The 26,284-nt window shown below is 41.6% G+C and overlaps 1 protein-coding gene across 2 annotated transcripts in view; it reads left to right on the top strand.

Moving 5' to 3' along the window:
• Nucleotides 1-26,284, top strand: part of JMY (junction mediating and regulatory protein, p53 cofactor) — a 142,247-nt gene that overhangs the window by 14,893 nt on the left and 101,070 nt on the right. For both annotated transcript variants that reach the window (XM_005286437.4, XM_008174618.4), the window contains exon 2: nt 16,610-16,783. In XM_005286437.4, the coding sequence (XP_005286494.3) occupies nt 16,610-16,783 (174 nt within the window). The remainder of the gene's footprint in view (nt 1-16,609; nt 16,784-26,284) is intronic.

Below are 26,284 nucleotides of genomic sequence, written 5' to 3'. Positions count from 1 at the left end.
CCTTTGTCTGTTGTGTTGTCTTCACAGTGAAATTTACTGAAACTTAAGTGTTTCTTTGCAGTTCATGGCACAGGCAAACACTATCTGTGCTATAAAATAGAACTCTGACTGATGATGTGTTTTAACAACAGGTTTCCCCTGAATGAGTATTGAAAAATGGTACTAATGTCATCTTGGCAGAATTGTTTACCATTTCAGAGTGTTACCTGGGGTTCTTTCAACCCAAAGCTCTTGGTAACTTTTACTCTGTGCAAGGTGGTGTCAGGAAATAAATCAGGGGAGACACGGCCGTCCGACCGATAGATGGCTGGCACAAACAGGACAACACAAGAATGCTTTCACTGAAAGCTAAACTTTACTTAGTCTCAAGCACTTACACACGTCTGCAGCCTTGCTGACTAGGCTGCCTTTAACAATAAGCCATAGTGGTTTCAGGCACTTCACTGGTTTGTCAAAATCTCCCTGTACAAGAAAGCATAACTGAGTCTCCATATTTTCCAAAATGGTACTGAAAAGTGTCTTCTCCGCTCAACACGAGCATTTAACCAGATTCCAATACTGATTCCAGGGACTTTCTGCTGACAGCCATTGTTGATGGTCTTAACTCTGAATTTCCTGGAGTTAAATTTGGGGGGGGTTGGATAATTGCAGATCCCTGTAAACGGTTTTATCCCTGATTTGATGATGTGTGCTCTTAATTTTTTGGCCTGGAATAGATAGATAAGGTGCAATTGAAATGTTTTATTAGCACTCATTTGGGATGATTGTAGGTCATTGGTACAAGTCATCCTAAATGAGTGCCAACAACATCTTTTGTGCCATACTATGCCATTAAGTATTCTGTTTATGACACACATTGTAACAAATGTTTTTAAAATGTTTGAGAGCTTCTTAAAAAACAAACTGCATTCTATCCCTTTGGCTTTAAAAAGTCACATACTGTTCACCACTGCTAGAAACAAATGCCTTGTAATAGTGAAAAAGCAGGTTTTCCAGTCTTTCAAAGAGATGTAGTATTTCATTCTATCTATGATGCATTACAAGACTGGAACTTAAGTGTAACACTGGTCAAGCACTAATTGACATTTGACTCTTCAGGCCAGTGCAATTTAGGGAAAATTCCATACTTTATGGAGTGGATATGGCATTGTGGTATTTATTTATTTATTTTTTAGTTGGTAAGGGTGTATGGTGGCTAGACACTCTTCTGGAATGTTGCAGTAGTTCTGGCAGAAATAGATTAGTGGGACTGATGCAGTTAAGGTGATAAGAGGTGTATGATAAATTGCTTTTATCTTATGGTTCAATGTGGATATCAACCCCACCTACCTCCACGATTTATTTTTCCATAATGTTCCTTCCCCCCAACACCAAATAAGCAAACTCACAACTCCTCAAACTCTCAAGTTTATTCTGTGGCACTTTATTCCTTTGATACTAATTTAAAGTGCTGCTACCAAGAAAGCTGAACTTTACGGAAGTGATTGCACAGATTGCTAATTATAGGGGACTTGACTGTTTTGAGTGGGAGGAAAAATGTTGTGAGCAATATGAGACTTCCACAATTCCATGCACAAGTTTAGCCTTTTATTAATAGTAATAGGTTCTAAATTTTGTCTTCTCTGAATGTTAATATGTAAATCATGTACGGTTTATTGGTTTATTTCTAATTCATAGAATCATAGGGTTAGAAGGGACCGCAAAGATCATGTAGTCTAATAATTGGTTATTTTTGATATAACAATAGTTGCTGATAACTCAAATTATTTCAGTTTGGAAACTTTTTCATAAATCTTTTACAATTGGGTCGCATTACTTTCTTCTTAGGGTAGCCATTTCATATTTCCTCTGTTTGAATATGGGGTTGTAGAGCCTTGGAACCATATAGGAAAGCCGTGACCATTTGGGGATGGGCACACAAGGGCCGGGTTGTGGCACTAGGCTAGGGGTCTCAGACATCCCGGCGGGTGCCATGGCGTTGAAGTGCGCCTGCATACTGGTCGGCGGACGAGCATCTGCCAAAATACCGCTGACGAGCAGTGTCATCCAGAGGCGTCGCCACCAAAATGCCGCAGATTTTCGGCGGCGATGCGTCTGGATGACACTACTTGTTGGCGGCATTTTGGCGGCGACGCCTGTTGACGTTACCGCTTGTCGGCGGCATTTCGGCAGATGCTCGTCCGCCGCCATGGTCCTTCGTGGCTCGTCGTCTGGTGCTCGCCAGACGAAAAAGGTTGGGGACCACTGCACTAGGCATTTGGTGTTCAAGGCTTTAAAGTAGATGTGGTCCCTGTAAGCAACTTGGTTTCTCCTTTTCCATGGCTTTGAGAAGAGGAAACTCAGCTGTGCCCTGAGTCTGGCTTTGCCATACTCTTCTTGCTCGCTCCCCCATCTGACTCTGTCTTAATTTAGTTTTAATAGTTTTGAAAATCTTATCAGTGTGGTGATGTGCATCTAGGGTTGCAGAGCAATTATGGTTTGGTGCTAGTATTGTGACTCCCATGAACTAATTAAAAAGTGGTGGAAGAGGTGCACTTCTTACCTTTCTATTTTCTGAGACTCAGACCCCCAAATCTAATTTTTGATCTGCCTAACTAACTTCTGGACTTGTTTGGTGGGCTAGGCCTATATGCCCTGGACCTGCAAACAATAGACTTCATGTTGTCTTAATAAAAAAAAAGTTATTGAGAGTGAAGTCCTTGGATGCACCTGAGGACACTGGCCTTACTATATATTTATCTGAAAATACTATTCAGTGTTGGCACTTTAGAATAACATTGTCTTCCCCCTCCCTTGGCTTACATTAGGTATCCTACACAGAATGTCTTTAGGCCAGGAGTTAACATGCTTTATGTTACAGCATAGATTCCCCAATACTAACATTACTTCCTTCTCTCAAATTCCTGGTCTTTTGGGACTTTTAGACCTGATTCTTATGGGGCAAGTTCTTCTGGATTTATAAGGATCTGAGTAGAATAGAGTCCTTTGCCAAACCCTTAGGATAAGGTGTTGCCTATTTTTTTTGGTTCAAAGTGACTTTGTCCCCACTGATCATTGTTGGAAAATGTATTCATTAGTGACTTTATTTTTGTTGCGTTGTCAAATGGAAGAATAGGAGATCTTGGATACTCAGTTTACCTTGAAATAGAGTAAACTCATCCATCCCCTCTGTTTTTCTCATCAGAATACATAGTATTAACACATCCCAATACAGATAAATACCTGATGTGTCCTTATTTTGTTAGTAATAGAAAAAGTATGTGACTGTTCCCAAACAAGGACTAGTTACCTGAGTGACCTGCATAACTTGTTTAGGGCTTCACCTTTCTGAGTAATGTGCCCAAACCAAGCAAATGGCAGGTTTTTATTGGTCCTTGTTTGGTATGATAGTCTTAGTCAAGATTGGGACAACTGCGTTATGAGGTGCGTTATGCAGGTTAGACAATTACCATCTTAAAACAAAAATACTTGTACTATGCTGTCATGGATTTGCTTACTGGCCTTCAGAGAAGAAATTTGAGACTTTTTTTTATTTATAAAAGATGCTTGGTTTTAAACTGACATCTTTTGCATTGCCTGTAAATTGCTGTAGTGACTGTAAATTATGATCAGCGTTAGCAACTTAACTAAATAGAATAATTAACTGTGAATCCCATCTGGGGGCGTGTGCATGCGCACACAATTATATGTATGTTCTTCGGAGATTTATATTAAGAACTATAGAAAAATTAGTGATGATGGTCAATAAAGCATGTATTAGATTAAATTAGTTTTTGTGGTTTATTTAACCACATTAGTATTTTTAATAGTAAATATTCTACTCTTTCAGCTTCTGTAGCCTCCTTGTCCAGCAGTTCATTTTTTCCTTCTATACTGTCTGCGGTGATTTGGCTATTATTTGTACTATGAAAGAGCCTAGGACTGAGCCCCAGTCAATGACCAAGGCCACGTTATGCTAGGCAGTGTACGTACACATAATGAAAAACACTATTCTTACCTCCAAAACTGCCAGTCTTTAAGTATAAGACACCACAAAAGGTGAATACAACAGACAAACAGCTGGACTCACGTATATGCCTTTTTAAAGGCAAAGGGTTAGAATCCAGTGCCAGTTTAAAAAAAAAAAAAGTTTTCAAACATTTTAAAAATACTTTTTACAGTGTGTGGCACAGTCAGTCAAAAATTAGATACTAGCCAGCACATTAGGCATTGATCTTTCACACCAGAGGCTCAATGTTGTCAAATTTTTTGTAGGCATCACAGCAAAGGAGAGATTTGAAGGAGAGGGCAGTGGCTTTGGGTGTTTACAAGGAGCTTATGCCATGTATATGGGGCTGCATGGGAGAAAGCATGAACGTACGTGTGTGTGTGTGTGTGTGTGTGTGTGCGCATGAAAAACTTTGCTATTTTTCAGTATTTTCATTTATTTTTCTTATTTAGACTAACAAACTATCTGATAACCCTGCCAATTTATTTGAATTATATTTTTGTTTTTTTTATTTTAATCAACTCATTCTTTGCACTAAACAGCAGCTCATAATCAAATACTAACCCCTGCCACACACTTGCCTTAACGGCTATTGCTGTTCAAAGGCCAGGTGAAAAAAGTGGACCCTGCAGCATACTCTAAAAGCTGACAAACCTGAGGTATTTTGGACCAGGGAAGGAAGGGTATTCTAGAGTCTGCTGGCCCTTATGGAGAACACCATGCAAGTCCCATCCCCGATTTCATGTCCGTGCCTTTGCTGATTGCAACGGTGGCAGTGTATCCTGAGGTAGGCTGGTGTCAGGCTCTATTGGTTTTGTAGATAAAAAACAACACCTTTTAAATTCCTACGTAAATAGTGCAGGTTCCATAGCACACATTTCATATGCTCTCTGAGACTTACCACTTATCATGTGGATGGCCACCTTCTGCACCAACCGTAGCTTCCAGATCAATTAAAATGTAGCCCACTGTAGAATACATTGCAGTTGTCCAACCAGTTGGCCACTGGTGTGTTGAGACTACAGCCTGTCATGCTGAACAGTATTGTCTCATTGCTTCCTTGTACTCCTCCATCTGACTCCATCTTGTGTCTCGTTGTGTACTTGGATTGTAGGCTTTGGAGCAGGAAATGTCACCCTACGTACAAAAAGACCAGACAGCAAATGTGAAAAATCGGGACGGGGTTGGGGGTAATAGGAGCCTATATAAGAAAAAGACCCCAAAATCGGGACTGTCCCTATAAAATTAGGATATCTGGTCACCCTATTTGTACAGCACCTGCCACAATGAGGTCCTGGTCCTTGACTGGGGCTCCTAGGTGCTACAGTAATTAAAAATAATAACCTTGAAGTTACAAAAGCATCAGGGCCAAATTAACGCCGGGGCTTTAGGGGCTGCAGCTCAGGGCCTCAGGCTAAGAGGGGCCCTGCAAAAATAAATCCATAATTATATACAATTCAGTGGTCACCAAGCTGTCGATCACGATTGACTGGTCAATCTTGGAGCCTCTGCCAGTTGATCGCGATCTCCAGACCGCTAAAAGTCCACCGGCGCAGCAGGGCTCAAGCAGGCTGTGGCCCCACGCCGCTTCCGGAAGTGGCCGGCTGCTGGCACGTCTCTGACAGCTGTTCTAAGGTAAGAAGTAGGCTATTCTGAATTAACTTAACTATATTGTACATGTTTTAAGACTGAAATGTAACTACAGAACAGCTTTATGTCAATTAAAAGTCCAGTTTAGTATAGCATTAATAGCCTCGATGCCATAATTGTGATCATTTTGTTTTAAATTAGGAAAAAGACTTATATACAGGGGCCCCACAAAATCTAATAGCCCCACACCTGCAGGAGAGTTAATCTGGCCCTGAAAGTCATGGGTGTTGATAGCAAGATCCCCATCTCCAAGTCTGGTGAGGTTTATATAGTTAGACTTTTTTGACCATCCCTGCTACTTGATTCCTAAATGCAATAGTTAATGGCCAGAATAGGGGACCATGTGTGTGAGGAAGGCAAAAGTAGTTTATCAGTAATCTTGATTCCATATAATTGAAGACTACTATTCTGGCCAAACCTATTCTGTACTAGTTGTGTGTGCATGGCTTCTGTTGTTGTTTTTTGGGGGGGCAGAAGGATGGGTTAATGGAATGTCTTTTGGTAGGTGCAGAGAGTGAGGGAATACCAATAACTTAAACATTAGAACATGCATACAGTTTCCAATCTAATTTTAATTGCTGCTAATATTGCATCTGAGGTTTACGTACCATTGGCTTTGGAAATGATCTTCTGGGGCCTGTATTTTCAGTAATCGTGCTGATCTATAAGGACTTAGCAACAAAAGGAGAGAGCTCTTTGAAGCTGCCACTGTTTGGAGAAAAGGGCAGGAGTATCTAGCAGTTGCTTTAGTGAGAGTAGTGCACTCCTGCTTTATAAATTAAAATGACAGATAAAGCTTGGCAGTAGTGAAATATGCCTCCGTAATTAAAAAAAACTTTAAAATAACGTCAGGGATTCTTCCTTCTTGAAAGGCAAATCCAAAATGACAGGCAGGATTATGAAGCTTCCAAGGACCTTGCATTCACTCATATGGCACCACAATACTCTTAAAGTGTTTGTGTTTTAAATAACAAGCATGTATGAAACCATAAGTGACCTAAAGAGGTGTGTTTGTAACACTTTAGCATCTTAAGTAAAACATCTAAATCTATGTGGTTATGAAGATGATAATATTCAATACAGAGTAAAACAAAGGAGCAACGCTAAAGGCCCTGATCCAATATTCATGGAAAGCCTGCTCATTTCAGTGATTTTTGGATCAGGCCCAAGATTAAGAACAGCACATACATGTTTGCACAGACCTCTGTAATTCAGTGCAGTGCTTTTAAAGCTTTAGTGGCAAAGCATTTGATTATTTCCATCCTTAATTTAAAAAAAACTGCTATATTTTCAAATGCATGGACTGTTCAGTTGAAGGCTTGGCTTTTTCTACCAGCCAGACCCTATCTGCATAATAGTTACCCAGGATGTAGATTCATTTAGTTGTGAACAGTGTAACACAATGTAACATCTGTAAAAATTTATCCATTGGATACTGCATTTATTTTTAAGAGTCAACATTACTCAGGCCTGTAAATTCAGAGGTTACTCTTCCCCTTGCCTCTCATTTTTCAATTAAAACAAATTTATGAATGATTGCAAATTTTATACAGAAGGTAGGCTATTCACACAATGCAGTAAACGGACAGCTAAAGTAACACTGAATTGCTTGTGTTGAGAATTAATTACAGGTATGGGGGGAAAAGATATCAACATTGTGTGACACATTTTATGTTAACTCTCTTACAACTGTGCACTTTTTTTGCACTAAGTTTATTTTGGCAGTCACCTAACTCTTCCAAGGCCTACGTCTTATAGAAAAGTACTTACTGAATTTTCATGTGCCTATATAGTGTTTCTTATTGATAGTGCCTGTGGGAAACTTTCAACATGTACAGTTAAACTGTCTGAGAGACTGTTTCCTATTGGGATTTAGAGGGTTTAATTTGCCTTCTACTATAAGTGGTGTGACAGACCCAGACCAGTGGGGTACAGGAATCTGGTAGAGGGCAAATATACTGGTCACTGGATGAGTAGTTTTCTGTTCCCTGAGTGACCAGAGCAGGGGCTGCACTAGAGTAATCAGGAACCTGCTAGAACCAGTTAAGGCAGGCAGGCTAATTAGGACACCTGGAGCCAATTAGGAAGAAGCTGCTAGAATCAATTAAGACAGGCTAATCAGGGCACCTGGGTTTTAAAAAGGAGCTCACTTCAGTTTGTGGTGAGAATAAGGAAGGTGTTTGGAGGAGGCCATGGGGAAGTAGCTCAGGGAGTTGTAGCTGTCATGCAGCTGTGACAGGAGGTACTATAGACAGCTGCAGTCCACAGGGCCCTGGGCTGGAACCCGGAGTAGAGGGCGGGCACGGGTTCCCCCCAAACCTCCCAATTGACCTGGACTGTGGGTTCTTCCAGAGGGGAAGGTCTCTGGGCTGTTCCCCAACCCACATGGTGAATCTTTGAGGAATGAAAATCTGCCGATAAGTGCAGGACCCACCAAGATAGAGGAGGAACTTTGTCACACTGGTGTCAGGAGTGGGATCTTGGGGTGCACAGCGCGGCGGAAGAAGGAGGGTGATTTAAAAAAAAAAAAAAATCAAAGAAAAAAAAAAAGAGGGTTTATTTTATTTTTTTTCACCACAATGGATGATGTAGTGTGGGCACTGATACATGCTACGGCAGCCCAGCAGGAGGCTACCCGTGTCCAGGCAGCCGCCCAACAGGAGGCAGTGCGGCTGCAGCAAGAGACTAATCGCCTGCTGATGGACCAGGCTGCTCAAGACCGAGCTATGTTGCAGGAACTGGTAAACCAGGTAAAGTTCCTTACAGAGCTGAATCGCGGCCATGATGGGACGCGGCTCATACGGGCCAGCCATTGGCTGCAGAAAATGACACGGGAGGATGATGTAGAGTCATACCTTCTGGCCTTTGAGAGGACAGCCCTACGGGAGGCCTGGCCTCGAGATCAGTGGTCTGGCATCCTTGCCCCATTCCTGTGTGGGGAGGCCCAGAAGGCCTACCATGATCTGCCTGAAGAGGCTGCGGCAGACTACCCCCAGCTGAAAGCAGATATCCTGGCCAGATCTGGGGTAACGACAGCAGTGCGGGCCCAGCAGTATCACGGTTGGAGGTACCAGGAAGACAAAACCCTGCGGTCCCAATTGCATGACCTCATCCATCTCGCACGAAAGTGGTTGCAAACAGAGTCCCGGAGTCCGGAAGAGATACTAGCGGTTCTGGTCATCGACCGATAGATGAGGGGACTACCACCAGACCTTGGTGCCTGGGTAAGCCAGAACGAACCCTCCACCTATGACGAGGTTGTCGCCCTGGTAGAGAGGCGAAGGACAGCGAGGGAGCTGACCCGACCAGTTAAGGAAGAGGCACCCGGGTTAAACTAGCAGCACCAAACCCTAAAGTTCGGGTGACTGGGCCACCAGGAGGGCCCAGGTGGAAAAAGAGAGAGACTGAAGGCCCATCAGAGGCCACAAAGAGTCGGAGCACTGAGGGAGAAGAGGATCGTGATGTTAGATTGCCCAAACCAAGAGACTGGGGAACGCCTAGGGCACCATACAGATGTTATGCCTGCGGGGAGTGGGGACACATAGCTGCACAGTGTCCCAATGCTGAGGAGCCTATGCAGTGTAACCTGGGGAACTGGGTAGCTCCATGCTCCCTAATCCACCTTGTGGGGGTTTCACTAACCCCACATATGTATACCAGACCAGTGAAACTAAATGGGGGTAGGGACCACGGCACTGGTTGATTCGGGGAGTGCTATCACGCTTATCTCAGGGAAGCTCGTGAAGCGTAGTCAGCTGCTGCAGGCTAAACGTACGGGGATAACGTGTCCATGGGACAGTTAGTTACTACCCCACCATCCCAGTAAAAATCGAGATCCAAGGGAACACTACTGAGGTAGCAGCAAGTGTAGTCCCTAAACTCCCATACCCGGTGCTCATAGGGAGGGACTTCCCAGGGTTTGGAAACTTACTCCCAGTAGCGGGATTGGAGAAAGATGGGGACCCTAAAATTGATGAGGCATCCACAGCAGACTGTCAACCCCCAATCTTCTCTGAAATATCCCCAGATTTGTTCTCCACTCCCAGACAGGGTAGAAAGACAAAAAGGGAAAGAAGAGCAGCTAAGGCCTTGGGAACCCGAATACTGACCCAAAGCCAGAGGGTCGCTCTTGTAGGTAGCAAAAAGAACAGGAGTACTTGTGGCACCTTTATAATAATAATAAGGAGAATAAGGAAGGTGTTTGGAGGAGGCCATGGGGAAGTAGCCCAGGGAGTTGTAGCTGTCATGCAGCTGTTACAGGAGGCACTATAGACAGCTGCAGTCCACAGGGCCCTGGGCTGGAACCCGGAGTAGAGGGCGGGCACGGGTTCCCCCCAAACCTCTCAATTGACCTGGACTGTGGCTTCTTTCAGAGGGGAAGGTCTCTGGGCTGTTCCCCAACCCACATGGTGAATCTCTGAGGAACGAAAATCCGCCCATAAGCGCAGGACCCACCAAGATAGAGGAGGAACTTTATCACAGTGGATTCAGACATTAAACAGAGACTGTATATGGGAATGAAGATAAGGTTTAGTCCTTCTTTGAATGGTTGTATACACGTATTTAATTCTTGGTGTGCATGCACCTCATACACATGAGATTGTATTCTTTTTGGTCTGCAATGTCCATTGATCAGCCTGCACCCTAGATGCTTCATGTCCCTCTACCCTAGACTACAGAGGGTGGAGCAGGCAACCTTCCCTTAGTTCCTTCTTACCACCTGTGCAGAACTCCTGCAGTGTCCACTTTTCTTTCTGAAAACTGCTAGTGTTAGTTGTTAGTTCTCATAGACAGTAAAGGTTTTGGGGGAGTGTTGTGTGTGGGTTTATTTTGGTGTAGATACATTTTTTTTTTTTTTTTGGTTAGGCTAGACATGACACCCCCTGTGCTCCCCACCTATCCCCTGCAGCTCCCTGCAAGACTGCTGCTAACATGACAGAAGCTAAATTTCTAGGATTTAAGACCCATCCCTCATGTGAGGCTTTGGCTAATAACTGGCACTCCTGATGCCTTCTCTGCTTAGGAGAGGGACATATCCCCAAGCAATGTTCCATATGTTGCTCCTTGCTTGGGGGACATCTAGCCCCTTTCTGGCCTTTGTAGAGAGGGTTATAGATCAGTCAGTATTCTCACAGAGGTAGTCTAAATGGGGTCTGCAACTATATAAAAACATGGTATGAGTTAGCCAAGTCAGATCCACCTATCGACACTAGAGATCAGGCAGCCTCTACTGCCTGTTTGAAGAGCGTCCCTATTTCTGAAATCCGTAGGGCAGCTATGTGGAGCTTGGTGCACACCTTATAGGGTTTTAGCCTTTGGTAGAGGCTTCCAGATTGGATGCCTGTTTTGATAAGGCTGTCCTGCAGTCACTGTTTAATTAGAACCCCTAATACCCATCTCCAAGCAGGGAAACAACTGCTTCTTAATCATCGATTGGAATCCATAGGGACAAGCACTTGAAGAAAGAACAGTTGCTTACTTTACAGTAACTGTAGTTCTTCAAGATGTGCTATCCACACAGATTCCATGATCGCTCTCCTTCCCAGCTTCTAAGGAGTTCTGTTTCTCTGGGATTCTATACTGGTGAAGGAACTTGTGGGGTCCCATGCGGAGCGGATAAAACACACGACCAATATGGTTGCAAGCTGAATCGAATCCTGTTTATTACAAGCTTTCTTTTATAGTTTTTCTTAACATTACATAACACAATTAGGCTATAATCACACATCTACGAATTGGACAAGAAGGAGAATCATGTGTTTATCACATGTATAGCCCCACACCGATTGGTTCAACCGTTCCTTACATAAGGCCATGATTTATCACCTTGTTTACCTCATCTTATATAATTACATAAGGCCACGATTTATTACCTTGCAAGTGTCCCATCGTGACCCTTACCTCCTCATGGAACTTTCCATTAGGTTGCTGTAGGGATGATACATCCCCACAGGAACTGAGGGTTGGTTTGTCCTGAAGCATCCTTTATGACCTTGAGTAGCTGGGTTTAAGGGGATCTAGGGTGCAGGCACAGCCCCAACAAACACTGCAAGCCAAAGAGAATCTGATCTCATGCTCGTAGGGTGCATGCGCACTAAGAGTGGAATCCACGTGGACAACACATCTTTAAGAATGACCATTACTGTAAGGTATGTAACTCTTCGCGGATTTTATGCTATCATTGGGGTTTTTTCCATTTATGGGTTTATACAGTAATATGAACACACTAACTCTGATTTCATATACAGCTATTATATACGTACCCATGCTTTCAGCATTCCAAAAGAAAAGACAACTTTAAAGTACTATAAATTTGAGTCCTTCACTTAGCATTTGTCCACCAAAACTTCCTTCTGCAGGATTACTTACTGTGTGCTTCCCAGAATATCACAGAGCCTTGAAATAATAATAAACTACAGTATAGAATAACACTGCTCTACAGCAAAAATGCTTCTGAAATAAACGTAGTCAAACTTTACTAATTCTGGGTCACTGAGAATGAAAATGATGCTTAAAATTGTTGATTGGCTCTAGTTTTCAAGATATGCTATTGGGTCAGTATATACGACCCTTGACTTGGGAATGGCGGAGGATAAGTGAGTTATAAAGGGAAGGGATCTCAATTTAAAGCAGAAATGACTAAAATACATCTTTGACTGGATCTATGAATAAATCTATGACTGGGTTTGGGCAGTACTTGCTTTTTAGACAAAACAATGAATGATGCAATCTGAAGCTGGTATTGCGTCATACATGATATGAATTGCATCATGTTATTCCTAGAAGTCATGGATGATGCAATCATAACGAAGCTTACATCACTCTGCTGAACAAATTGCCCTATATCAGCTCTAGAAATCATACAGTGTCGTGCTCTCTTATTTGTCAGGGTTTGATTTTGCAAAGGGACACATTTCTGTTTAGCCAAAGTGAGCAGAGATGCCTCGTACTTGTGTGAACAGTGCAGATAACTTCTGCTATGTTTGTGGTGAAGTGACTTTTGCATCACAAAAGCGCAGTATAACCAGTATGGTTAAGAAAGCCTATCACCTTTATTTTGGCTGCAAAATTGGAGATCAGGACAAGAGGTGGGCCCCACACATATGCTGCAACACTTGTGCAACAAATCTTTGCCAGTGGTTGAACAGGAAAAGGAAATCTATGCCTTTTGCAGTACCAATGATTTGGAGAGAGCCAACAGATCATACCAGCAATTGTTACTTCTGCATGGTTCCTCCAGTTGAGAAAGGTGTGTCAAAGAAGAAAAAGTGGACAACATCGATGGTGTGATGGCAGCCCTCAACATCGTTCACGATCCAGATGAGTGGAGACTGTTCATTGATTCATCGAAGACAAGTCTTAAAGCTGTTTTACTGCATAATGGCAATGTTTTGCCATCAATTCCAGTTTTCATGTTGTCATAGGTTTCCTTCATATGGACTACATGACCAACTTTTGAGGTGCATAAACTATGACCAACATCAGTGGCAGCTTTGTGGCGATTTGAAAGTTGTTGCTCTCTTGCTTGGTCTGCAGACTGGATACACAAAGTACTGCTGTTTTCTCTGCGAATGGGATAGTCGTGCAAGAGATTCCCACTACATCAAGAAAGATTGGCCACTCCGACAGTCATTGGAGCCTGGGAGGAAAAGTGTTCAGCATCCACCACTTGTTGAATCAAGAAAGATTTTGTTACCACCCTTACACATCAAGCTGGGTCTGATGAAGAACTTTGTCAAGGCCATTGACAAAACACAAGCAGCTTTCAACTACCTCTGGGGGAAAATTTCCAAGGTTAAGGGTACGTCTATACCCAGCCGCTAGTTCGGCGGCTGGCAATCGAACTTCTGGGTTCGACTTATCGTGTCTTGTCTGGACGCGATAAGTCGAACACGGAAGTGCTCGCCGTCGACTGCGGTACTCCAGCTAGACGAGAGGAGTACCGCGGAGTCGACGGGGGAGCCTGCCTGCCGCGTGTGGACCGAGGTAAGATCGAACTAAGGTACTTCGAACTTCAGCTACGTTATTCACGTAGCTGAAGTTGCGTACCTTAGTTCGATTTGGGGGGTTAGTGTAGACCAAGCCTAAGTGAAGCTAAGATAAAGGAAGGTGTCTTTGTTGGTCCTTAGATTCGTGAACTTCTTCGAGATGATGCATTTGACCATGCACTACGTGGCAAGGAAAAGACGGCATGGAAAGCCTTCCAGTTAGTGGCAATAAATTTTCTCGGAAACAACAAGGCAGACAACTACAGGTTGTTGGTGGAAAACCTCCTCAAGGCATACAAAAGCCTTGGTTGCAACATGTCACTAAAGATACATTTTTTGCACTCTCATCTAGATTTTTTCCCACCGAACTGCAGAGCAGTGAGCGACAAGCACGGCGAGCGATTTCACCAGGACATTGCAACAATGGAGAAACGCTATCAGGGCAAATGGAGCCCATCAATGCTTGCAGACTATTGCTGGACAGTGACAAGAGATGCTTCATTTAATGAATACACGAGACAAGCCAAGAAGCGCCGAATAGACACTGAATAGGACTAAACTATGTACATAATAGTTTTTTGCCTTTTGTTTCATAATAAATTTTATTTATATAATCCTTTTGCTGATTTTTAAAGTGTTACATAAACAGGACAGGTGAAATATTATCATGTAAAGCAACCATAAACACATGAAAAGATCTAGGTTTACAATTTATGATTAAAACTCTATCTACACAATATACATAGACATAAAATGTAAAAACTTAAATATCTTAGAAACAGTAGCCAATCAGTCGTTTTAATTGTCATATTTGAATTCAGCACATCAAAATACATAATAAATAGCACATTTTATCTCTGAAGCAGACGACTTCTCAAAAATTGTAGACCAGTGTAATTAGTAAAAGTTACATCCATGCTATTGAGTTCTTGACGTAAGATTGCTTATGATTCTTCCAGAAACAATGAAAGAATTAAAATTAGTCTTATTTCCTTCCTGTGGGATTGACATTCTAGAATCTTAAAAAGTGGAGACTTTTAAAGTTGTGCCCAGCATAAGTACAACAAGAAATAAGGCTGTTTTCTTGAGTACTCTGACAGAGGGAAGATTGCTGTGCCAAGACTATGGGAGGGTTTTTAAAAAAGGGGCAGGCAATAGAAAAGTTGGGGCAAGTTAGAGGTGAAAGAATGACACTGGCAGAACTGAGGAAATGAGTAAAGAATGAGAAGGAAAGGAGTTGAAGGAGGAGGTGGCTTTTCTTTAGGGACTACACTGTCAGAAATGTCTGTGCTGTTGGAGTTAAGACATCACTTACTGGGTCAGAGGTACGGTAACTGTTCCTTCCACAACAACTTGGTTTAAGGTATACTTGGCATACTTATAGTTTGGGGGTTTCATTTTAAAACCATAAACAAATAACTAGAAGATATGACTTAGTTGAAGGGGAGGTTAAAGTCATTTCAGATATGTCTCAGAAAAAAAAAGTAATGAGTGATATAAACAGTATAAGCTTTTGAGGCAGTAACACAAAAATGAACTTTGATTTTTCAGTGTCTGATAATGATATAAAAAGGCTATTAAGATCTGCTTTTTGTGTAAATACTTGAAACCTCTCAGGTAAAGGGTAGGGGAGTCTTTTTTTTTTTTTTTTTTTTTTTTTTTAAATCATTAGCCTTAGCTAATCAGTAAGTAGCTTTCTAGATCTGGCAAGTGAGTTAAGTTATATGGCCTGACCTGCCAAGGCATGTACACAAAATGGTCTCAAAGCAGGCATATGAGATAAAAAAGTAATGTAACAAATTTGTGAAAGTTTCTGTTTTATCTGACTGACTAGGATTATGTACAAACAGTATTTTAAGAGAAGACTGTGCAAGTGGTCACTTTCTTGAGGAAACAGTTTTAGATTGATTTAGGCCTCAAATTAAGGACTTGTACAAAGTTTAAAATACATCCACAACTTTTTTTTTAATTCTAATGAAAACCCTTTGAAGACCTTGGATTTTATTTCACCTTCCTCTGCAGCATGGAAGTGTAGGTCACTTGCCAGGATTTTCTGGGTATCTCTCACTTAATCATTTCCCTGTCATTGAGGGGGCCTTGGGTGTTTGTGTATCTTGGTTTCCCTGGTTCTTTGCAAAGGGTAGTCTCATCTCCAGTGAGCAGTAATACTTTGGTCTCATTTCAGTTGGGTTTAGTGTGTGCATGCTGGGTGGTGCGGGTGGCCTGTGATATACAGGTGGTTGGACTAGATGAGCTAATGGTCCCTTCTGGCCTTAAACTCTTAAGACACTGTTTGCTTCATTTGTAACCTAGATAATAAAACATGTTAAAGCACGTGAACCAGAAAGTAAAATAGACTAGAAATGTAGGCCACTGTCCTGCAAGCTGTGCCACACAGGCAAACCCTTTCACCTGTGTGGAACTGCAGTGACTTTATTAGGGCTCTTTATGGGCCCCTGGGGTCCACTTATGTGGAGCAGCTCGAAAGGCCAGGACTTAGATTGTAAGTCTTTTGTGGTAATGCACTTGTCTTTTCTGTGATGCATCTCTCATCTTTGTGGTATTAAAAAATAACAACTAGAAAAATCAAAACTTGACTTCTCTCTTATTTTGTCTTAATGGAGTGAAATGCAGTAAGTAAATGGCATAACTGGTGTAAAGTAAATCAGATTTTATCCTCCTACCTCCATTTATGGCTATGTCTCCGGTGCTACTGTGCTTCAGGAAGCTCTTGAAAAGCAGTGATAGCTTTAACTCTGGATGTTCAGTAATCAAAGGGCTGTTCAGACTTGACTGGCTTAGTTCCTTCCTTAGTATGGCAAGCTACACCACGGAACCTTTTCATGTCTAAGTGGATTTTGGGGGGGGAAGGGGGTGAGGGTTAGGGAGGGGACTGGCCATTAGCTGTAAGTAGCCATCAAATTCGTTAGCAGGAAATTTTGAGCACACTTTTTGAAGCAATATTTCTCTCCTCTTTTTATAGCTGTTGGAAAAACACAAGAATACAGAAAGCATGGTAGAGCTGCTTGAACTGTATCAAATGGAAGATGAAGCCTACAGTAGTCTTGCAGAAGCCACCACAGAACTGTACCAATACCTACTACAGCCATTCCGAGATATGAGGGAACTTGCAATGCTCAGAAGACAGCAGATCAAGGTACAAACTTTTTATCAAGAGATAAGCCATTATTTGTACTTGTATATAAAATAGCAGTGTAAATTGAAACCAAGCCTGTTATACCTGAATGTGGAATTTCATGATTTAAAATCGGTTGTTGCTTGAGAACCTTCTGTCTGTATTAAAATAACTTTAGACCAGTACATTTCTAGGCCTCCACTTCTTTTCCTACCCCCCCCCCCCAAACTTCTCCCAGAATGACTACATACTGACTAAAGGGTGAGTGCACATCCACACACATTTATTACCTTTCAAGGTATTCCTACAAGCAGTAAAGAGAGGGTGGGGAGGGAAAGATTATATATATTTTTTTTAATTTGGAGGGTGGGGGTGCTAAAGTGAGGAGAGTCATAAAAGTACCTAGATAGATATTTTTTTCCCTTGCAACCTGCACTGCAAGCTTTTAAACTAAACAGTACAAGTTTCTTCTATCATTGTCTTAAGCCTGTACCTAATGCATGCAATTAGCCATCATTTTGTTTAATTTGATGTGCTTGTTAACATTTTAATTCCATGTTCAAGTTCTTATTTAGTACAGTAACTCCTCACTTAAAGTTGTCCCGGTTAACGTTGTTACGTTGCTGATCAGTTAGAGAACATGCTCATTTAAGGTTGCACATTGCTCCCTTATAACGCTGTTTGGCAGCTGCCTGGTTTGTCCACTGCTTGCAGAAAGAGCACCCTGTTGGAACTTTGTGGGGGCTTGGAACCAGGGTGGACCAGCAACCCCCCTATCAGCTCCCCGCTCCCCTAAGTTCCCTGGGCGGCAGCCGCCCAGCAGGCTATCAATTGCCGGCAGTTCAGCTTTCCCTCCCCGCACTGTCGTGTGCTGCTCCTGCCCTCTGCCTTGGAGCTGCTCCCGGGAGCCTCCTGCTTGCTGTGCGGGGGAGCAGGGGGGAAAGAAGGGTGCTAATATGAGGGTGTCCCCCCTCCCCCCTGCTCCTTTCCCCTCGCTTACCCCATCTCCATAGAAAGGGGACGATGACACAACAGGGCTCAGGACGGAGGGAATTTGCTGGCAGCAGCTGCTGTCTCAACTTGCTGATCTACTTAAAGGGACAGAGTGTGAGGCTACATTAACAACAATGTGTTAACCCTTGAGGGTTCAGCCGAGTGCTAGTTCCATCATTTAGCAGTAAGACATTCCCTGGGAACTATTCCACCCTCTGACTCCACCACCTCAACCAAGCTTCGCAATCTTCATTGCTGTGTACAGTATTAAATTGTTTAAAACTTATACTCCCTGTGTGTGTAATTCTCTCTCTCTCTCTCTCTCTGAGAGACTTTCTTCTGGCGAAAAAAATGTCCCTGGAACCTAACCCCCCCCCCCATTTACATTAATTCTTATGGGGAAATTGGATTCGCTTAACATTGTTTTGCTTAAAGTAGCATTTTTCAGGAACATAACTACAAGGTTAAGCGAGGAGTTACTGTATGTGAAGTTTACTGTCTTATGGCTTACTGTGAGTATTGACTAATGTGTAAAAAAGAAAAATGTGCTTTCTAAAATCTTTGTTACTGTTGAATTATTTAGTGAGATTATTTTGGAGAGTGACTCCCCCCCAACCCCCCCCCCCCCCCGTGTTTGCTAGTGAAAGCACTGGAGTAAGTTGCTAGTTACCTAGTCTTTGTTTAATAGAAACATTGGAATAATAACAATGTACTTTAAAAACTTGTAATTTGGCCTAACACTAATGGCCTTTTTAAAATTAAGTTTCTACATCTGTTTTAGCTCTTAAGAAAAAACATACAATAAGCTAAAGTCATTAAACATTTTAATAGATGTATTCTGTTAAACTTTTAGAAAATCTTATATTGTCCTCATGTAGCAATTAATGAGCCAAAAATGATAATCATGAGACAGGTAGTTTCATCATTACTTGGTTGGGAATATTCTGCACTCTTGATAAAGTGAAGAGCCTTTTCTGGCTCTGTAGACATGTACTGTAGGTATAGGAGCCGAAATGGAGTCATTTAGTTTAATCTGTATAGTGAGTATGTTGTCTTGTCTCATTATGATTCCTTCCATACATTTATCAGTAGTACTTGGTGGCTTCAGGTTTTTTGTAAAAGAGGGGAGGTTGCGGGAACGATTAAAGAGTTTCCAAAAAGAACTTTTTATTTTGACCTATTACTGTGCCTATAACTAAAATAACTTCCTGGAACTCTAGTAGTCTGAAGACAACTCAGTGAGTTAGTATATAGGTTCTTCTTAAATTACATATTTTCCTTTTCTGTTGGATAAACGTTAATGAACAGAGAATTCTGGTACAGAGCTCAGAATTCTTATACAGTTAGAGATCATCAACATTATAGTTTAATAAAAGCCTCTTTCAGTACAAGATAAATATTCCCCATTTTACTTCACCTTTTCCTGTACACTAAAGAGTTAACTCTTGTTCTTTTGCTAATCAAGAAAAGAAACACTAATGCTTCATTGAGGAGGAAGCTTTAATTGATGTTTTAACAAAAATCATTGTTAGAAGTGAAATAAAAATTACATACAAAAGGTGATATTTTATTTTATAAACTCCAGAGACTTGGCAGTCTGTTTGCAGCTACTGGATTGGAGAACCTGAGTGGTACATAGTTGAGTCTAATGAGGTGAATGTATGTATGTTAAGATCTTTTCCTAATTTGGAAAACTTTGAGTATGCAAGTTGGTCAGCTGGACTTGTGACAGAGAAAGATGCCATCTCTTGTTTTACTTTCATGGGTGGAAAGAAAGCAGTACTTGTATCTATGATGACAAATTGTGTTAATCTTAGTAGCTAGGGTAGAGGACTTGGTTTATAAATTAAACTTGTTGGCAATAAAGTTATTTACGCTAACTCTCACAGCATATGGAGTTCTAGAAGGCTTAGAAGTGGAACAAAACTCCCCTGGGTTGCTATAGCTTCTTGGAGCTCCTTCTCAGGCTCAGTAGAATGCTCAACATCTGAATGCCAATAGGAGCTATGGGCACACAGTACAAGTACTACAACAGTTTGTCTAAAGAGAATGGATGAAAGAGGAAAAATAATAGTCAGCTTGCATGGAACCCAGCTTCTTCAGTCAAGCATGCCTACAGAATAATTTTAATAAATGTTAAAGTTTAAAACAATTTAAAAATCATATTGTTATCAGGATATCAAGTGTAACTACAGGTGGTATAGCTAATGACACTTGCAATTATATTTGCCCCACACTGTCCATTAAAAGACCCTGTTTTCAGTTGCTTATAGCTTTATAAATTTAAACTGTTTGGGTTGAACCCTTCATTGCTGGGTGTTTTGCCTTGAGCTGAATTTTTTTTTTTTTTTTATTAAGTTTCAGATAAAACAGTTGAGCTCTTTCAGGGAAAAAGGACTAGGAAAAAAATGTTTTGCCTTTAATTTTTCAGCTTGTGCCCCAGTGCTTTGGAGCAAGGGCTTGAAATTTGGCTGGGAGGTTGCCCTGGTGTCAGGGATGTAAATTTTGCAGTTGCTGTGAAAATTTGGTGACATTTGAAGGGTTGGGAAAAATCTTAGTTCACACGTGCTCAATAGAGACTTATTAGATTTGGGCAGCTAAATACTTTAGTGATTCCATCTGCACTGATAATGCTCTGTCCCTTCACAGCACCTATCTGCAATTGCCGGTGCATGTACCATCTCCACAGAGTGACTGAGCATGGTCCATCCCAAGTCTGCAGAGGCTGAGCAGAATTTTTCCTGCAATTGCTCGTCCCAGCTTCTGTGGCACAAGGCATAAAAACTGAGCAGGCATATTCTCTCCTGTGATTTCAATGCACTCCCTCCTAGTGCTCAGGCAAGAGGCACTAGAAAAATGTATTGCTTTAGCTATATCAGTATAGTTAAAGCAGTTCAACCCTTCCTAGGGTGAACACAGTTATGCTGGTATAAAACTTACATTGGTAAAGCTAGTCCCATTAGTGAAGGGGAATAGCATAAGTGAGACTCTTAGTCTCTAGACTCCCAGTCTCTATGATAATACAAATAATAGCTCTGTTGGTATAAATCACCCCCATATCTACATTCACATTAGGGATTTTTACTGGTAATAATTCAGTCCCCTAAGAAATAGTTATCCTGGTAAATTTTTATGCATATACCGGGTCTTGGAGAGGTGGGGAGAGGGGGGAGATGCAGGGTGTGGTGGAGGGGGGGTTAGGAGTAGGATCTGAGCAGGGTAATAGGCAGAAGATGGGTGGGAGGGAAAGGAGGGAAGAGAACATGAGTATGGGCTGGGCATGAGAAACGAGAGGCAGCAGACAAGGAAGGATAGGAATGGGCGGGGGTGAGGAGGAGATGGGGCAGAAGCTGGGGATAGGGGGTGCTCATAGTGGTTGCAGCTCTCATTAAGATAATGACTGTAACAAAACTGCATGCATCAGAGTTTCAACCTGTCACCTGCAGGGTTCAGGAAGGAAATTTTTTCCCCAATGCAAAATTGGCTTGATATGTTCTCTGTGTGTGTGTGTGTGTATGGTGGTTCTTTTTCCCTTTCTCTGAAGCATCAGAGAATTCAGCCACAGTTGGGATGGTGGACAAGAGGGACCAGTGCTCCGAGTGGGTACAGAGACTCCTTCTTTCTAGATGCCTGGCTGGTATGTCTTACTCATGTGTTCAGGGTCCAACTGATCACCAGATTTAGTGTCAAAAGAATTTTCCCCCTGGGTCAGATTGGCAGGGACCTCTATGGTTTTTTCCACCTTCCTTTGTAAGTGTGGGTGGATGAGTGGCTTGCGGTTTGCCTGCTCGAATCATTTGGATATATTCCACCTAGACAGTTCCTTGCCATTGCAGGGGCCTCGGGCATTGATTGCACCTTGGTCTGTCCTGTTTTCTGTGTCACTGGCACAGTTTAGTCTTCTGAGAATTGAAATGCGTTGGTCTAGCTAAAGTCTGTGGGCTTAATGTACAGGTGTCTGGGTAAAATTTAATGGCCTCTTATATGCCAGAGATAAGACTAGGTGATGTGATGGCTCCTTTTGGCCTTAAACGCTATAACGCATTAAAAGAATGTTAAGGCTGCAGAATCAAAAGTTAGTAAACTCTGGAATTAAGGCTGCCTGTGCAATATTAATTTGGCTCCTTTGTGTGTATTATGATCGTCTTTAATTACATGATCATACCATTTTTGCCACAAGACTGCCGCCTTATTCAATGTATAAGATGGGTGGTGTTCTGGGAATGCATCAGAGTTGTGTAATGGAAGAGGTGGTTGTCTGTTTGACTCAGCCTCATTTGTTGCAGAAGTCGGAATGTGTGTAGTAAATGAGGCAGGGAATTACAGAGAATGGATGGTTTTGTGGTTCAGGCAGTGGAAAAGGCACCCAGGAAAATTGGATTTTTATCCCTGCCTCCACCAGAATTTCTGGGTGATGCTGCGCAAGTCACTTAAACCAAAATGTTCATTTGACCACTAATTGTCTGTTCCACATTTTCAGCACACTTGAGACACCTGTGTTCTGATTTGCAGAAGTGATGGGCACTTGAATTTGCAATTGAGGTCAGTGGGAATTCTACTCTGAAAATTTAAAGTGCTGTGAAATGCCCAGTAAACTGAAGAAGTAGGCCCTAAGCTTTGGAAATTAGGCACCAAAAATTAGGCATTGATACTTTCTCAGAGTTTTGGCTTTAACCTCTGTGCTTCTGTTCCCCATATGTAAAAAGAGAATAACAATAGCACCTCCCTTCATTGGGGTGCTGTGGAATTAAATTCATTCATGTTTGGAAAGAACTAAAGTATGGTGATGAGAGCACCATAGAAATGCCCTTGAAGAAACTGATTCTCTAGAGTCTGCACTTTGTGCGGGATTTGGATGATGTATCCTAAATGAAGTGTGTGGTCACACATTGAATGATGAGGCTAGAAAGAAATCCTGAATAGCTACCCATTCAGAGAACATCATTTATAGTGTGCATTGAATGATGCAGGGGGTCCTGTGGGAAAAAATAGTTTGATTACACAATCAAGATGCTATCATCATGCATATATGTCAGGGGACTAAACTAAAGTTGCACAGACAATCTTAGTTCAGGTGTTTCATAACTTTTGATTAGGAAACATGTTGACTTTGCAACTTTAATGTTCTTTTAACATAGTCTTTTTGGGTGTAATGAGGTTCAATCAGTGAATTAGTGTTAATTTCACAAATGCATTTGCCTGGAACAGGTATGTTTCATATGGCCACCAAAACTGAATTTGGAAAAGTCACCATGGCTAACAACCTTCCTCTTGTATTTTAATTACAAGTGGTTATCTTAATTTGTACGCTTCATGCTACCTAGCATGGTGCTCCCTAGCATGCTAAGGAAACAGTATTCTTGGGAGTTGGACCTAGGCTGTAGATTACCTTGCCAGAAGAGCTCAGACAGATCTGAAGCCTGTTCACAGCAAGGTGTAAAACACACTTTTAAAAAAAATATTTGAGAATCTGTGCTCTTCTAAAACAACAAAACATCCTGAAAGCATGACATCAAGTTTCATTAGCCCGGAGATTTAGATTTTTCAAAAACAAATCATGCCAAGCCAACCTAATTTCCTTCTTTGACAAGGTTACCAGCCTAGTGGAAAGAGAGGAAGCAGAAGACATGATATATCTTGATTTTAGTAAGATCCCACCTTTTTGTTCTGGGTTATTGTGTGCTTAAATTATGGACAGTGGTTTACTACCATGGTAATAGGCACTGTGGGATTGATCCAGACACTTTGCTTCAGTGAGAGTCTATGATTTCAATGTGAAATAAAAACTGAAAAGTGTGGCTACACTAGGGAGTTTATGGTGGCGCGGCTGCATCATGGCAGCTGTGCTGCCGTAAACTCTCTAGTGTAGCCACTTTAAACCAACGAGTGGCTTAACTACTTCAGCCCCCGCGAGTAGAGTAGCTATGTCAGTGGGAGAAGCTCTCCCACCGACATAGTGCTGTCCACACTGGTGCTTATGTTGGTGTAACTTATGTCACTGAGTGGGTGGCTTATTCACACCCCTGAATGACATGTCCCCGGGGTACAATCTGGAACTGTGACACCTCTGTGCCCCCTTAGTTCTCTTCCCTGAGCTGTCTCTTACAATGCTGTGCTAGCGACAAGCAGCAAAACCCTTCCAGGTGCTGTGATCACTCAGCCAACAATATGCAGGGACACACCCAGCTAATTATACAGAGAGACACCAGCAAATCTCCCCAGGCCCCAGCCTTGTACCCCAGTGATGTCCCGTCTGACACTGCTCAAAACCTTCTCATGAACAGTGCAAGCTTATTAATTAGTTTGCCACTTCATCAAAGGAAAGTGGACATGCACCTGCCTTTGTAATCTGAGTAGATTCCCCAAGCACTTTATACAAGCTCACTGGTAAGGATAAAACATTAAAATAAGTTTATTAACTACAAAAATGATTTCTCAAAAATAATTGCTAACAGTTCTGAGATTGCTTTAGCTAGTTCCTTGTGTAACCTAGGATGCTTTTTTTCTACTGGACCCTGCTAACTGTAATACATCTAACTCATCATTCATTAACCTATTATTAGCCTGTTATTCTCTCCTCCTCTGTCTCCCCCCCCCCCCCCGCCCCATTGTTAATATTAGTTGGTTTGAGTATCTGGTCACCATTAACCTTTTTAGTGAAGACTGAAGCAAAATAGGCATTAAACATTTCAACCTTCGTGATTTCATCAGTTATTAGCTCTTCTTCCCCACTAAGTAGAGGGACCGACGCTTCACTTCATCTTTCTTGTGCTCCTAATGTATTTAAAGAACCCCTTCAAATTGCCTTTTATGTCCCTTCCTAGGTGCAACTCATTTTGTGCCTGAGCCTTTCTGTTTTGTGCTACGTTTTGTGCTACATGTTTTGTGCTGTGCTTCTGTACACCACCGTAGCAATTTATCCATTGCTTTTGCTGTAGGAATCCTTTTTGACTTTTCATGTGATTCATGGCTCCTTCAGGAGCTCCTTATTACCTCTTACTATTCTTGCTATCTTTCTTCACATTGGGATAGCTTGCAGTCATGCCTTTTATATTGGCTCTTTGAGAAACTGCTAGCCCTCCTGAACTCCTGTTTCCCTTAATTTTTCTTCCCATGGAACCTCACTTACCAATTCTGAGTCTATTATAGTCTGCTTTTTTGAGTCCATTGTCCTTATTCCACAGCTCTTGTCCTTTTACTTGGAATAATGAAATCTAACATTTTATGATCACTTTCACCCAAATTGTCTTCTAACTTCAGATTCACTACCCTCCTTGTTGGTCAGAATCAAGTCTAAAATGGCTGTCCCCCTAGTTACTTCCTCCACTTTCTGAAACAAAAAGTTGTTCCCAACACGTTCTAGGAATTTATAATTACCTCTCAGTTCAATTTAGGAAAATGAGAACACTGTTGTAATTAAAAGTGGTACTGTATATTTAAAAACACTGCACTTAATGAAAATGTATGTGGTTTAACTACCTTCAGTAGCAGTTGTGAATTTTAAGCATAACTTTGTAAATGTGCCCAGATCGAGGGCTAACATGAGAAATATGAGAGCCTGAAATTCACTTACAGTTCATTTTGCTTATTAATTATTTCTGAAGCTGCAGAATTGATAATTATTCTTTGTGTTGTGCTTCTATTTTTAAGCTACTGTAAATAATGTCTAGTTTAATTAGCTTGACAGCTTAACTGGTCAAGGCCTAAAGAGTTTTCTGATGGCAAACTATACTAATGTTTAAAGTTACAACTGTTTGGGTATTAATGTGACTGTTAAAAGGACAGATACCTTTTTGAAAACCGCTTTGTTTTGTTGAAACTTCAAAGATTTTTACTAAAAGCTACCATATAGTACGAAATGATATTAAACTTCACTAAACCTATTCTCTCATTTTAATGTGAGGGTAGCTAAGAATATGTAGCCTGAAAAGAAAGTAGATAAGATGTTAACACAGAAGGGGAGTTTAAAAGACTCTCTCCAAACATACTCTAGAAAATGTCCTCCACATATTGGCATGAAAGACTCTTTAGGCCCCAATCCTGCAATACAATCAATGTGAGTGGACTTCCATCTTCATGGAGTTCCATTGAAGTTAATGAGGCGCTGTGTGGGCAAAGGGGTCCAATTGCTCGGAGATGGTTGCAAGATCAAAATAGTAAGTTTCTTATCCTCATGGTTGCAGAGAAAAGCCTGAAAATGTCTATTTTGAAGCCCACATGGAGAGACTGTGAAACAGCAATATTCAGATAACACCCAGCTCTACCTCCCCTTTTCATCTTATGCAAACAACATAATGTCACAGCCATGTAGTGGCTTGGCTGAGAACAGCAAATAGATGAAAAACAGTTGGCTAAAGCTGAATCCTGAACAGACCAAGGTGATGTTAGTGGGGAAAAACAAACACTTTGGAAAACTCCCAACCTCTATAATAGTACCCCCAGTTGAAGGTATCTGCCATAAGATCATGTAAGAAAAATGATCCATAATACAGCTACATAATACCTAGAGAAACTAGTAAAAAAATAAAA

This window comes from Chrysemys picta, chromosome 6 (genome assembly GCF_011386835.1).
Source record: "Chrysemys picta bellii isolate R12L10 chromosome 6, ASM1138683v2, whole genome shotgun sequence".
NCBI classification, from domain to species: domain Eukaryota; kingdom Metazoa; phylum Chordata; order Testudines; family Emydidae; genus Chrysemys; species Chrysemys picta.
The sequence above is the reverse complement of the archived record's forward strand: the minus strand, read 5'-3'. Positions and strand labels throughout refer to the sequence as shown.